This window comes from Myxocyprinus asiaticus, chromosome 12 (assembly GCF_019703515.2).
Source record: "Myxocyprinus asiaticus isolate MX2 ecotype Aquarium Trade chromosome 12, UBuf_Myxa_2, whole genome shotgun sequence".
In the NCBI taxonomy this organism is placed as follows: Eukaryota; Metazoa; Chordata; class Actinopteri; order Cypriniformes; family Catostomidae; genus Myxocyprinus; species Myxocyprinus asiaticus.
The window spans coordinates 42579163-42594665 of record NC_059355.1 but is presented as its reverse complement, the minus strand read 5'-3'; the positions used below and the strand labels follow the sequence as shown (position 1 = coordinate 42594665).

The window sequence follows — 15503 nt, the reverse complement described above, 5'->3', positions numbered from 1 at the left end:
CCCACGGCTGTCAAGCTCCAAAAAAACAAACAAAAAAACAATAGTGCAAGTACCATAAAAGTAGTCCGTATGACTTGTGCTGGTCTTACCAACTATGGGAAGCGATATGATAGCCTGGTGTTAGAAACAGATCAAAATTTTGTTCATATTCACTGATAATCTTCTCCCCCTGAAATTGCACTTGGCCTGCATGCAGATTTGACAATGTTCCATCAACGTCATTGACACCAAAATGTCATTAGATGTCATGTAAGGACTAACATAATGCAATACATCACTTTTTTAATTCTGGACGTGAATGTGGGCTAGATGCGAGCTTTGGTGGAAGGGCAAGATTATCAGTGAATAATGACTTACATATTTGTCTGTTCATAACACCAAACAAATCATATGACTTCAAAAGACTTGAAATATTAAGGGTCTTTACACAGTTAAGGCTGTTCTGTGCCTGCTCAAAATTATGTGTGAAGATGCAATGTCACATAAAAGCCAGACTAAATGATGATTGATTTTTAGTGATTTTTAGAATTTTAATAGGTTAGATTATAAATATTGCTTATTTTAAATCATTTTAAGGTTTCTTGTGGCCCTTATGGAAGTTTGTTGAGGCCCCCTAGTGGGCATTGGCCCCCTGGATGTGAACCACTGTACAGTATAAGGTTACACCAACAAAATCAATTTTAAGAGTTAGATCAGGTAGAAGTAGTTCCTTTAAGTAACAATTGCAGGTTACCACTTTTTACAGTGTCTGCAATGGGTCTGCCACTTCCTGTTCCGGCTGCTGCCGGCACACTGCACGAGTCTGTGTTTGTAGCTTGCTAGCCTGTTTAGGATCGCTTATTCTTACTTACTCACATTCAATGTTTTATCCTTTGTCATTTTACCGTGTGCTTCGGGCTTTTATGCTTTTCTACTGTTTCAACTGTGTATTTTACCGCACGCATCCGTTTCTCTCATTTTTTCTTTTCTTTTTTCCTGCTTGTCTACATCTTGCATCTCGACTGCGTGCATTCGTTTTCTCCACTTTGTTTTATATGGATTATTGCATCAATCTCAAACATCTGCTGGTTAGGAACCACATCGAACCACATCGATCTCAAACCCTCGCTGCTCAAGAACAACCATAACAACGACAACAACAACAACAACAACAAACAATTGTGGTAAGTCATGGCATCCACTCATGTTATTTCTTCCTGCATTGCATGCCACATGTTTACTATAGCTTCTTCCGTCAGCAGTGAGGGATTTACATGTGATTAATGTAAGGAATTAGTCAGGCTGGCAGAGAAGGTAGCCGAATGTTAGAGGAGGTCAGTGAGAAAGAGAAGCTGGTAGATACTGTTTCGGATGTGGGTAGAACAGCGAGCAACACACACACTTTGGTTCCGGCTGAAGAGCCCCTGCAGCAGGGTGTTTGGGTGACGTCTCTGCGTCATACTCACTCAGCAAAGCGACACCATTCTCCCATTCCTGTTAGGGTTTCCAACTGATTCTCCCCACTCAGTAATGCACCCACTGAGAATCATGTTGAAAGAGCCTTAATAATTGATGATTCTATTGTAAGGAACGTGGAAATAGAGACTCCAGCCACTATTGTTAAATGCCTTTCGGGGGCTCGGGCGTCTGACATCAGATCAAATTTACAAGTGCTGTCTAATGCTAAACGTAGATTTTCTAAAATTGTTATTCATGTCAGCACTAACGATGTCTGGCTTCACCAGTCAGAGATCACTAAAGATAATGTTAAAGAGGTGTGTGAACTTGCAAAAACAATGTCAGACACTGTAATATGCTCTGGCCACCTCCCTGCTCGTCGTGGTGACAAGGTTTATAGTAGATTAGTGTCATTGAATGGCTGGATTTCTGAGTGGTGTCCAGATAATAGCATAGGATTTATAGACAATTGGAAGAGTTTTTGGGGTAGACCTGACCTGCTAAAGAGAGATGGACTCCATCCCTCCGGGGGAGGTGCCGCTCTCCTCTCTAGTAATTTGGATCATAGTCTTAATAGTGATAGTATATGACTAACTGGGCCCCAGGTCAGGAAAAAGACAAACTGGCTAATCTGAACTTCTGCTAGCTGCCTTGAGACGTCACACAGTTCACATAAACTACAACACATAGAGACTGTATCACCTAGATATCATATAGAGACTGTGTGTCTGTTCCCCGAACTACCAAACACAGACCCCTTACTAAATCATTAAGAAAATATTTTATTAAGGTCAAACTTGAAGAAAAAAAAAAAAAAATGAAGATAAACATCATATAAAGGTAGGGCTACTAAAGATCTCTTTCTACCAAAGCATTAATTGCAAATTAAATTATTACAGATCATAGTTTGGATGCACTCTATTTGACGGAAACTTGGCTTAAACTGGATGAAAATATTACTTTAAATGAATCTACTCCCCCAGGTTATTGTTATAAACATGAGCCTCATTTGAAGGGTCAAGGAGGCGGTGTTGCTAAAATGTTGGTGTTACTCAGAGGACAGGATATAAGTTTAAGTCTTTTGAACTAATAATGCTTAATGTGATATAAATAAAAAATCTCTGTCGTCATTTGCCCTTGCTACAGTATATAGATCACCCGGGCCATACTCTAGTTTCCTTGGTGAATTTGCAGATTTTCTATCAGATCTTGTAGTTAATGTAGAAAGAGGTTTAATTGTTGGTGACTTCAACAATCACATAGATAATGAAAATGACACATTGGGATTAGCATTTATCGATATTCTAAACTCACTTGGAGTCAGACAAAATGTGACAGGACAAACTCATCGCCATAATCATATGCTAGATTTAATTCTGTCATACGGAGTTGATGTTGATACTATAGAAATTCTACCGCAGAGCGATGACATCGCTAATGTCACTCAATATACACCATGCTATCGTTCAGGTAGAACTATTCTTTTGACCACTAAAGATAGCTTCACTAATAGTCTTCCAGAATTGTCTCACATACTCAGTAAGCCAAAAAGTCTAGAAGAACTTAATGTAATAACAGAAAATATAAATACAGTAATATCTAGCACTCTTGATAGTGTCGCCCTGCTTCGATTAAAGAAAATTAAAGAAAAAAGCCATGGACCGTAGTACAGTAATCACACTCAAGAGAGAAGCTTGGAAAATGGAGCACAAGTGGAAGAATACAAAATTAGAGGTATTTCGCAGTGCATGGAAGGATAGTGTCTGTAGCTACAGACAGGCACTAAAAGCTGCCAGGTCAGCATACTTTAGCAAACTCATCGAAAATAACCACAACAATCCTAGGTGTTTATTCAGTACTGTGGCTAAATTGGTTAGGAATAAAACATTAACTGAACCAGATAGTCCATCGCAGCACAATAGTAATGACTTCATGAATATATTTACTGATAAAATTGAAATAATCAGAAATAAAATTGAATCTATGCAATCAACTGTCACAGCACCTCAGAAAACAGTGTTTCATAATTTTCCTCACGAGCAACTTCAATCCTTCGCTGTCATAATTCATGAAGAGCTAACAAAACTTATCAAAAAAATCAAAAGCCACAACATGTTAGATCCAATTCCAACTAAGCTCTTAAAAGTGGTATTCCCTGTAATCTCAGAACCTCTTCTTAATATTATAAACTCCTCACTGTCCTTAGGACATGTCCCAAGAAACTTTAAAATGGCAGTTATCAAACCGCTTATTAAGAAGCCACAGCTTCATCCTGGATAATTGGCTAATTACAGATCGATTTCAAATTTACTATTTATGTTGAAAATACTAGAAATGGTAGTGTCCCCCCAACTATTTTCATTTCTACAGAGAAATGGTATATATGAACAATTTCGGCCAGTTTTTAGTGCCCCATCACAGTACAAAGACTGTACTTACCAAAGTTACAAATGACTTATCATCTGATCACGGCTGCATTTCTATTCTAGTGCTTTTAGATCTTAGTGCTGCCTTCGACACGATAGATCATGACATTCTCTTGAATAGGCTGGAGAATTAAGTTGGCATTAGTGAACTTACATAAGCATGCCTTAGGTCCTATTTATCAGACCGCTACCACTTTCTTTGTGTAAATGAGGAATTGTCAAATCACAAAACAAAAGTTAATTATGGAGTGCCACAGAGATCAGTTTTAGGGCCTCTGCTTTTCTCCTTATACATGCTTCCCCTGGGAGATATTATCAGGAATCATGGAATAAGTTTCCACTGTTATGCCGATGATACCCAACTTTATATTTCTTCTAAACTCAATGAAAATTCACAAATCTCCACATTAGCGTATCAATGAAATCAAAGATTGGATGGCCAGAAATTTCCTTCTACTCAATTCCGATAAAACAGAGGTACTAATTATTGGACCAAAAACCTCTAAAAATAAGCCGCTAAAATATAATTTGACTCTCGATGGATGTACTGTTACGTCGTCTTCTACAGCAAAGAACTTGGGTGCAGGGTTGGGGAGTAACGGAATACATGTAACGGGATTACGTATTTAAAATAAAAAATATAAGTAATTGTATACAGTTACAATTTAAATCATTGGTAATTAGAATACAGTTACATTCAAAATGTATTTTGATAACTGAAGAGATTACTTTGCATTTTATTGTCATTTGTTTTATTTAATATTTAGTCCTTTCAGATGGAATACATTTATAAATACACTACTGTTCAAAAGTTTAGGGTCACTTATTCTTTATTTATTTATTTTTTTCTTCACATTTTAGAATAAATAGTAAAGTCATCACAACTATGGAATACTAGAAATGGAAATATGGGAATTATGTTGTGACTAAAAAAATTCAAAATAAATCAAAACTATGTTATATTTTAGCATCTTCAAAGTGGCCACACTTTGCCTAGATGTTGCAGAAATGTACTCTTGGCATTTTCTCAACCAGCTTCTTGAGGTATCACCCTGGGATGCTTTTAAACAGTATTGAAGGAGTTCCCATCTATATGCTGGCACTTAGTGGCTGCTTTTCTTAATTATTCAGTCCAAGTCATCCATTTAAAAAAAAAAATTTTTTTAAATAAAATGTTAGTTTTGTAATTAAATAAATTAATATGTTGGCACAATTATAATTTTATCTACAAAACTAATTTCAAACATTTAAGCATATGCCTTCAGATCAAAAGGTTTTTAAGATCATGACAAACATTTCAGGTGTGTGACCCCAAACTTTTGAATGGTAGTGTATAAATGATGCGATTCAAAGTGCATTTGAGCAGCGGTGAAACGCTTTCTTATGATGTGTTACATTCATACGAGCAGACAGAGAAGTAAGTTTAAAGTAAGTTTGGAGCAGAAGAAATAGAAATAAACCTTGTGTAAATTGTCAGCTTTACGCTAAGCTAAAATTCTATTTCTAGCCATTTTACATGCACATGTTGTTAGGCATGATCATATTTTTTTATCAAGAAAATTCACGTTGGATCATAATTTCTTTTTTTCTAGTAAGACCTTTGATATTAGGGCAAAATTTTATTCTTGATAATAATTATTGTATTGTTTTCCTGTAAAAATATCTAAAAATCCTTAAAACAAATCTTGTTTTAGAAACAACACTGCATAAGATATTTAGGTTTTTCAGAGAATGTATTTTTAACATGTGTATTTTGTCTTACTGTACTGGCAGAGTTTTTATAGTCAAAACAAGTGAAATAATATACCAGTGCTGAAGAAGTAATCCAAAGTATTTAGAATATGTTACTGACTTTGAGTAATCTAACGGAATGTTACAAATTACATTTTACAGCATGTATTCTGTAATCTGTAGTGGAATACATTTCAAAAGTAACCCTCCCAACCCTGCTTAGGTGTTATATTTGATACTAGTCTGTCCTTTGAAAATCCAATTTCCAATGTTTGTAGAACAGCATTCTTCCACCTCAGAAATATTGCTAAATTACGATACATGCTCTCTGTTGCTGATGCCAAAAAAAAACGAATTCATGCGTTCATGACCTTAAGACTAGATTATTGTAATGCATTACTGGGAGGATGTCCTGCAAGTTCAATAAATAAACTTCAGTTGGTTCAAAATGCAGCTGCCTGAGTGCTGACTACAACCAAGAAATATGATCTTATTAGCACAATTTTATTGTCGTTATATTGGCTACCTGTTAAATTTCATTTTCATTTTAAAATTATGTTAACTACATACAAATCTTTGAATGGTCTAGCTCCACAGTACGTAATGTTCATTACGATCACAAAATTCTGGCTTGTTAATAATTCCAAGAATATCAAATTCCACAAAAGGAGATAGATCCTTTTCATATTTGGCTCCTAAACTTTGCAATAGTCTCCCTAACACTGTTCGGGATGCAGACATACTCACTCAGTTTAAGTCTAGACTAAAGACTCATCTATTTAGTCAGGCACACACCTAATTTATTTATCAACTCACAATTAGCCTGCTTTTTAGTTAGGTCTGCCGAAACCAGAAACATCTATCATGATAACTCTGCATAAAATTGAATGGCATCAATGCTAATATTATACTATTTGTTTCCATGTCTCAACCTTGGGGTTCAACCTTGAGGTCTTTTGACTTCAGAGGATGAATTGATGCCAACTCCAACTGTAAGACATCAAATACTTCATATGCCACTGCCTGAACCTTGGACTTAGGATGGACCCCACCGAACCTCACCGAAATGGCCTGCCGGTTGAACTGCGATGCACCTCACTGATCTCTGCCTGCATCACCTTTGTCTATTGATGGACTGCACTCTTGAAATGGAATACATAGACTATCATTTAATTACCAACAAAAGCCTTCATAAGCCAACTAACAAAGAACAATGCACCTATGTGAACTTCTGCAGTTAATCCAAGAATGGACTTCAAAGACCTTAGTCATTAATCTTAAAGTGCATATTTTTATTTTTATTTTTTTTATTTATTTTTTGAACACTGGACCTTAACGCTTAATTTACAAATTTTAAATCATGACTTGCTCTGCACACAAATAACTAATATTGGCAATATATTTATGTTGTTTAGCCAGAGGGGAACTGGCCCTCACAGTCAGCCTAGTTTCTCCCAAGGTTATTTTTCTCCATTAACCAACATCTTATGGAGTTTAGTCACAGGGGTTCTAAATACAATTATTATTTAATTTTTGTACACAATTTACAATCATATTTATTCAAACTACACAATGATCACTTTATAGATATTACAGTTTCATTTTTATTTTATTTTTTATACATGATTTCCTGTAAAGCTGCTTTGAAACGATGTGTGTTGTGAAAAGCGCTATACAAATAAATATGACTTGACTTGAGTGTATGAAGTGTTGTTGTATGACAATAACTGTGTAAAGATTATTCAAAAATGTCTCCTTTTATGTTCCATGGTAAATAACAGAATATGGGAATGGAGCAGCATGATGACAGATTTCTTTTTTGTGTGTGTGTGTGTGAATTATTCCCTTAATTATAATGTTCATGGCCTGTTATTGTATTTTGTTTTGCAGATGTACATACAAACAACCACACTGACCATCTCGGTGAGTCTGAGCGCATCTGTGTCTCTTGGAATGCTCTACATGCCAAAAGTTTACGTGGTGCTCTTCCACCCGGAGCAGAATGTGGCGAAGCGGAGCACTCGCAGTCTGAAAGCTGTGGTCACTGCTGCCACCATGTCTAACAAGTTCAACCCCAAGGTCAGCCTCAGGCCCAACGGAGAAGCCAAGTCTGAGCTGTGTGAGAACCTGGAAACTCAGGGTGAGCACAGCTGGGAATAAACTCTTTATTGTTATTGACACATACTTTTATAATGCCATAAACATGTAATTGTAATTTTAAAATAAGTAATTCTCCATTATTGCCTAGCACACTTAAATGGAACTGAATTTGGAGACAGCAACCAGTAGCGGTTTTAACTACCATGCAAACCACGCAATTGCGTGGGGCCCGGATTTTTTTATCACTGTATTGTGGAAAAACTGGAAAACATGTATTAATTATCTTTAATTAGATTTTTATCTCATTAAACATTTTCAATGTACTTGGCTACAATGGCTGATAGGATGAATTAAAAATTATGATTTTAAATACATTTTATGTAATTTTTTAAGCAAACATTTTCAAAATGGGGCCCCAGGTTGGTCGGTTGCTTGGGGCCTCAGAAATTGTAAACCCGCCGCTGACAGCAACAAAGTCACAACAACAGGGTGTGTCTCAGCAATCTGGTGTAGGGATGGGAATCGTGATGAATTTAAAAAATCTGGTTGTGATTACGATTCCTTTTAACAAATCTGGTTCAATAACGAAACCATTAAAGGTGCACTCAGTCATTTTTTCTTTCCTTATTAAAAAAGTTTTACTCCCAAAGAAATGAATATCAATTTTGAAAAATATATGTAAAATCACGAGCACTCACATGAGATGAAGACTCCAGTCATATTAGTAACCCTATAAAAGCTGTTTAAATCTACATGGAAAGGGTCCCTTCATGTTATGATCACATGACCAGCTGAACTCTACTCGCTTAATCTCAGTAACCACCCTGTTATTGGACACTTTCACTCTTGGATTCAATTAATCAAGGCTGACTGTGAATAGTGAATTTCTACAGTGACACTGGTTACTGAAAAATACACACACACACACACGCACACACACACACACACACACACACGTGTAAATGTGTGTGTGTGTGTGTATATATATTATATACACAGTGCCTTGCAAAAGTATTCAGACCCTTGACAAATTATCTCATATTACTGAATTACAAATGGTGCAATGAAATTTCATTCTGTTTGATATGTTATTTTAAAGCACTGGAACTCAAAATCAATTATTGTTAGGCGACATTGGTTTTATGTTGAGACGTATAAAAAAATAAAAATAAAAAAATAAAAAAATCTTGCTTGCATAAGCAACCCCTGTGCTGTGGAAGCTGCCAGGTTACACCGATGAATAAAACTGCCCTAACGAGGACACAGTTACTTTACCATTGGCATCCACCTGTGAATAATTAAAGTTGCAATCACATTTTCTGGATTGTTGAAGGATCATTGGTCAGGCTTTGAATCTGAAGGAAAATGAAGACCAAAGAGCATTCCACAGAAGTTAGAGATAAGGTAATAAAAATGCATAGATTAGGGAAAGGGTACAAAATAATATCCAAATGTTTGGATATCCCAGTGAGCACAGTTGGATCAATAATCAGGAAGTGGAAGCTGACCACACCACCCAGGCACTGCCAAGAAAAGGCCGTCCCTCAAAACTCAGCGCTCTAACAAAACGGAGACTTGTGAGAGAAGCCACAGAGAGGCCAACAATCACTTTGAAGGAGCTACAGAGTTCAGTGGCTGGAAGGGGAGTAATGGTGCACCAGTCAATCATATCATGAGCACTGCATAACGCTGGCCTGTATGGGAGGGTGGCAAGAAAGAAGCCGTTACTCAAAAAGTACCATCTGAAAGCACATCTGGAGTTTGCCAGAAAGCATGTGAGTGACCCAGCTACGATGTGGGAGAAGGTTTTGTGGTCAGATGAGATAAAGTTAGAGCTTTTTGGCCAAAACTCAAAGCACTTTGTGTGGTGCAAACCTAACACTTCCTATGCCTCAATACACACCATCCCAACAGTGAACTATGGTGGTGGCAGTATCATGCTGTGGGGATGCTTCTCATCAGCAGGGACTGGGCATCTTGTTAGAATTGAAGGAAGAATGGAAGGAGCAATATATAGGGAAAATCCGCTAAAAAACTGAAGCTTGGGAGGAAATTCACCTTTCAGCATGACAATGATCCCAAGCACAAGGCCAAAACAACATTGAAGTCGCTCAAGAACAAAAAGATAAATGTCCTACAGTGGCCCAGTCAAAGTCCAGATCTCAATCCTATTGAGAATCTGTGGCACTATTTGAAAATTGCCGTCCACAAGCATCACACAACCAACCAGAACAACCTGGAGCAAATCTGGCAAGAAGAATGGGCCAAAATCACTTCGTCACTGTGTGCAAAGCTGGTATATATGTACCCCAAAATACTTAAAGCAGCAAGATATTTCAGTTTTTTATTTTTCATAAAAATATTTCCCGACAAAAAAACAATGTCATCTTACAATAATAGATTTTGAGTTTCAGTGTTTTAAAATAAAATATCAATCAGAATGAAATTTCAGTATACCATTTGTAATTCGGTAATATGAGAGAACTGGTAAGGGGTCTGAATACTTTTGCAAGGCACTGTATATATATATATATATATATATATATATATATATATATATATATATATATATATATATATATATATATATATATTCCAAAAATGTTAACAATTAATTTATTATCATAAAACACGACTTCAACAAAAATTATAACATGTATCTTTCACTACACATTGTCATATTAACAACTAAACAGTAATTTTACTGATTTAAGTCTCACAAGCCCTAGGTACACATGACACAGCAACAATTCTTGGTTCATTTTGGTCGGAAATGACAAAATAAATGATTCAATAAATAGAACCGTCTCATAAGTCATTCAATCAGGAATGAGAACCAGTGATAACTGGTTGTTAATGGTTTATTGGTCTAAATACAGATGTTTCAAATGGCTTTTTACTTTACTGTTGAACGCAATAAAAACATTTAATGGCCTCATTGTCATCATCATCATAACAAAACAACCCCTAATCATCAGCCTCACCTTCTAAAAGTTTATTATGTTGATTTTCATGATGCCGGAATCTAACAGATTGGCAACAGATGTGGACGACGCAATGTGCTTTTCAAATTATCAAGATGCAGATCGGTTAAATTGGTAGAAAAGTCCTTAGAGAAAGCGTTCTCCTGCTGATATGAATATCAGTAAAAAACAGCAGCTGAAAACAATCTTTGTAAAACAGCCGTAAATAAAGGTCTGCTGCCTCAGCAGAAATAACGTACATTCTAAAGCACACACACTCTTGAATGATAAGCGAAAGGGTGCATCCCAATTAGCATATCACTAGCTATTGAGAAGTACATACTTATGCAGTAGACAGTAACCCTGTTTTACACAGGCTTTGTTTAGAATGGAATACTAGCTTACTACTTACTGAATACTGCATAGAATACATTGTAAAATGCATTGTCTGCCTGCTTTTTTAAATGGTAAGTGAAATAGTTGGAATTATTCCACAAATTATTATTATTATTCTTTTCAAACAGTAGTATGCTACATTCATCATGTGAGAGCATGTGAGTGGTGTCCAGCTATCATCTTGGAATTACAAACTATTATTTTCCACTTTTTAATTACATTTTTGTGTTTATACAGTATATGGAAACAATAGAAAATGTAGGATGGTAGAATGCCATTCCAAACTCAAGTTCAATTCAAACACATCGCATTGTTGGATGTCATATTCCAGGCAGTGTGTTGTATACTGCACATTTTGTCAAATGTACTGTAGTACCATAGGTCATTCAGGTATTCTATGCATAGGCCTATAGAAAATTATCATACTGTGTAAGCTATTCTGAACATACACTACCTGTCAAAAGTTTTGAAACACTTGACTGAAATGTTTCTCATGATCTTAAAAATCTTTTGATCTGAAGGCGTATGCTTAAATGTTTGAAATTAGTTTTGTGGACAAAAATATAATTGTGCCACCATATTAATTTATTTCATAACAAAACTAAAATGTAATAAAAAAAAAATTAAAAAAAAATAAAGTTTTTGAAATTGATGACTTGGACCAAATAATAAAGAAAAGCAGCCAATAAGTGCCCAACATAGATGGGAACTCCTTTAATACTGTTTAAAAAGCACCCCAGGGTGATACCTCAAGAAGTTGGTTGAGAAAATGTCAAGAGTACATGTCTGCAAATTCTAGACAAAGGGTGACTACTTTGAAGATGCTAAAATATAACACAGTTTTGATTTATTTTGGATTTTGTTTAGTCACAACATAATTCCCATAGTTCTATTTATGTTATTCCATAGTTTTGATGACTTTACTGTTATTCTAAAATGTGAAAAAACATTATAATAAAGAATGAGTAAGTGTTTCAAAACTTTTGACCGGTAGTGTAGCCCCAAACTCCATACTTTGAAAACAGTATGCTAAAGTTGCATAAATGGTATACTATTTCCAGTGGATTTTCAAAGTAGTATTATCTGGGAAGCACTAATTCTTATCCTGCATACTAGCAAGGATCCTTTAGCAAGGATAAAGATGCAGACAAAGCAACTGAAATTTGTAGTGATGTGATTTCATCATAACATGCCTGAAGATATAAATACAGTTTTCTGTAATTTGACTTACTAATGGGCTAGTTATAGAATAAAATAACCTGTTAAGCAGATCGTTCAAAGTATTGTGTTAGACTAGGAAGGCACAAATTAGCTGTTCATTGCGTCGCATTTTGCATTCACGAAACAGCACATGCATGTTGTTTTCATTCAATTGTATTTCGCAATCATTTCAATGAAGTCATACCCGGGAAATCATGTTGTGGATCTTAGTAACAAATAGTTCAGAATTAAGGCAGAAGTCCAGAGAAATGTTTTGACAACAGAATTGAATTTGTTTAATCACGGTTGCTACATAAATGAAAATTTGCCTAATTAAGCTTGACTAGTTAGCACAGAATATTTTCAGCAAATATTTACTGCTGCTTTTATGGCCACAGCAGCACATCACCAGTGTGAATATTGTGTGCTCAGTGCCTTGTTTTGTCCTGTACATATTTATCAGCTCTCTATAGCACAGTTTGAATTCACTGCAGTGGAAATACGGGCTTTTGAGAATGAGATTTTAGAGTCAGGGCTACATTAGCATGAGTATTTTTGACGAATCATAACACAGTCTTTGAACACAGGCAGTTTCTTTGCATGATTAAAACAAAAGTAAGCTGACAAATAAATAATAAAAAATAAATAAATAAATGTGGTATGTATATGAAGTGATGATAAAAATGGATGAATATTGTCAATGATGAAAAGATTTACAGCAAATCCCCACGAGGTGTCAGTGAATGTATTTATTTCACCTCTAGAAGCCGCTGTTATACGGCAGAACCAAGCCGTTTAAACTGTAGTATCCTCTAGTACTGCATCATAAGGAACTTGGAGGAATAATACAAAAATATATATATCGGCAATCTTCGGCATAGATTTTTACAGATAAGCGATAGTTCCTATTGGCAAAAAGCAACTATCGGCACCGATTAATCGGTCAAACCGATATATCGGTCTACTTCTAGTCTGAACAACTTTTGAGACGTAAAAATGTTAAGAATCCTTGGGGTTCAAAGAAATCTAAAGTTTCGGAACAGTTATTAGAACACACACATAAGCAAGGGAACAGTGTTTTGCTTATTTGCCATACTTTTTGAGGTTTGATGATAATTACACTGAGCCATTTAAAGAGTTGAAATTGTTTTACTTTTATTAGTATCAGCTGCATGTCATTTATACATAAATATGCCATTAAAAAGTTCTTTTTTGGACGATATTTCTTCACTCTCACATCACTCTCTGCTGAAGTATTGTCTAAGTATTGAACTCGTTCACCTGCTACAGTATCTTCATAAAACTTCCATGAATTTTTCTTCCGACCAGCCGTCTGAGGATTTGTAAATATGTGTACACCTGCTGTGAATACATTGATATTGTGCATGTCTATCCAAACATAATTGTTGTGTAAATGTTACATACAAATATCTATGAATACTAATGAGATCATCCTGTTTATAAGCAAAGGCAGCCTCTTGAAATATACATGTAGGCACATTTCCCATCCATTACTTTTTCACAGTTTCTAGCTGACAGGAGTACTAGTAAGTGTTCACAGTCAGTGACGTTGTAGACTAGCATGTGTCTCTGAAGCACATGATCTCACACTTCTTTTCATCTCACCACTGGTAGCACCAAAGGTAACTAATCAAGAAGAGTACTAGACACATTTGATGTAGCTATTCAGACAGTGTTCTCGCATATATTTACAGTTGCAATCGAAATTATTCAGCTGCCCCAAGACACTAAGGATTTACAAAGGTAAGCTTTTCTGATGACCCAGAATTTTTAAACTTTACATCTATATCAGTTGAGTGACACATTCAAAGTCATTGTGTGAATATATAACCTAATATTTGTAAATAGCAGGATTTGTTTTAAATACAGCCATGTCATAATTATTCAACCCCTATTGCATGTTGCTGTTTCTTAAATATGTAAAGCTACACAAGTAATTGTTTTAAAACAAAATGAAGTCATCAATCTGCAATGGCACTTATTTAAGTTTTAAAATGTAATTTTAGCGTTGTAAGCAAAAATGTATTTTTATGCAAAAAATGCAATTAAAAATAAGCTGTCTCAAAAGCTAACAGAGGAGATTATTTCATTACACAAGAAAGGTCATGGCTAAAAGTACATTTCCAAGGTACTTCAATTTCCAATAAACAAAGTTGGCAGCACCATTCAGACATTTTTTAAATATGGTACAACAACAACCTTCTTGGGGTGTGGAAGAATGCAAAACTTCACCAAGGGAAATGTTGACTTGTGTAGGGCTTTACTGGTTGTTTAGATCAGTGTTACTATCAGAAATAATTAATAATTATTTCTTTAGTTATTAATTAACATTTAAATTAATTAATTGAATCTAACTCATTAAAACCTCATATGGGGTTCCAGTAAATGTAGTGTGCTACGTTTAGGAGCAAGTTTGGTTATTAGCAATAATTAATAATTATCAAAGATAATTATTAATTATTAAAATCAATAGAACATTGATGAGAATCAATGTTAGCTTTTTTAAATCCTTTAAATCAACAATTATCAAAGATAATCGTTAATTGTTAACATCGATGAAACATTAATTAAAATTAACACTAGCTTATTGATCATTCAAATTCAATCATCAAAGATAATTATCAATTATCAAAAATCAATAGAATATTAATAAGGATTAACATTGATGGGGCACCACCCTGAAATCAGGGACTAATAACCAAATTGTAAAACAGTCTCAATATTAGATTGTTTTCTTAGGAAAATCGACATCCGAAGAATATCGATTTTCCGGGAAAAAAACAATGAATGAAGGTTTGAATCCGAGCACTGACATCCCGTCAGCATGACACAGGCGTATGCAAAACAAACCAAAACACTTCTCTTTGTAATATAAACAAAGTTTATTAATGCAGTAATATCAATTAATAATTAATACAATGCAGTCAATAAACTTCCAACTTACAACTACAAACTAAACAGTGATATGATTAGATATGGAAATAAAATAATCCTATAACACATAAGGTGTGTGGGTGTGGGTGTGTGGTTAGTACGAGAGAGAGAGAAGTGACGGCCCTAAAGCCGATTTCGCGATAGTGGGAGAGAAAACAGCTGTCAGTTTATCACTCAGAGACCCAGTGGATGGCTCGTAAAAGTCCCGCGTTATTTGACTCTAATGGATGAACTCAGTTTCTGTCTCACCCGCGATGGCGAAATTGCACAACAATCCAATTTGGTTGGACCACAG

At 35.4% G+C, this 15503-nt stretch overlaps 1 protein-coding gene across 2 annotated transcripts in view; it reads left to right on the top strand.

Annotated features, from left to right (window-relative positions):
* The window catches only part of LOC127449425 (metabotropic glutamate receptor 4-like), a 339323-nt gene that overhangs the window by 312828 nt on the left and 10992 nt on the right, over positions 1–15503 (top strand). For both annotated transcript variants that reach the window (XM_051712836.1, XM_051712837.1), the window contains one exon: positions 7485–7734. In XM_051712836.1, coding sequence (XP_051568796.1) covers positions 7485–7734 — 250 coding nt within the window. The remainder of the gene's footprint in view (positions 1–7484; positions 7735–15503) is intronic.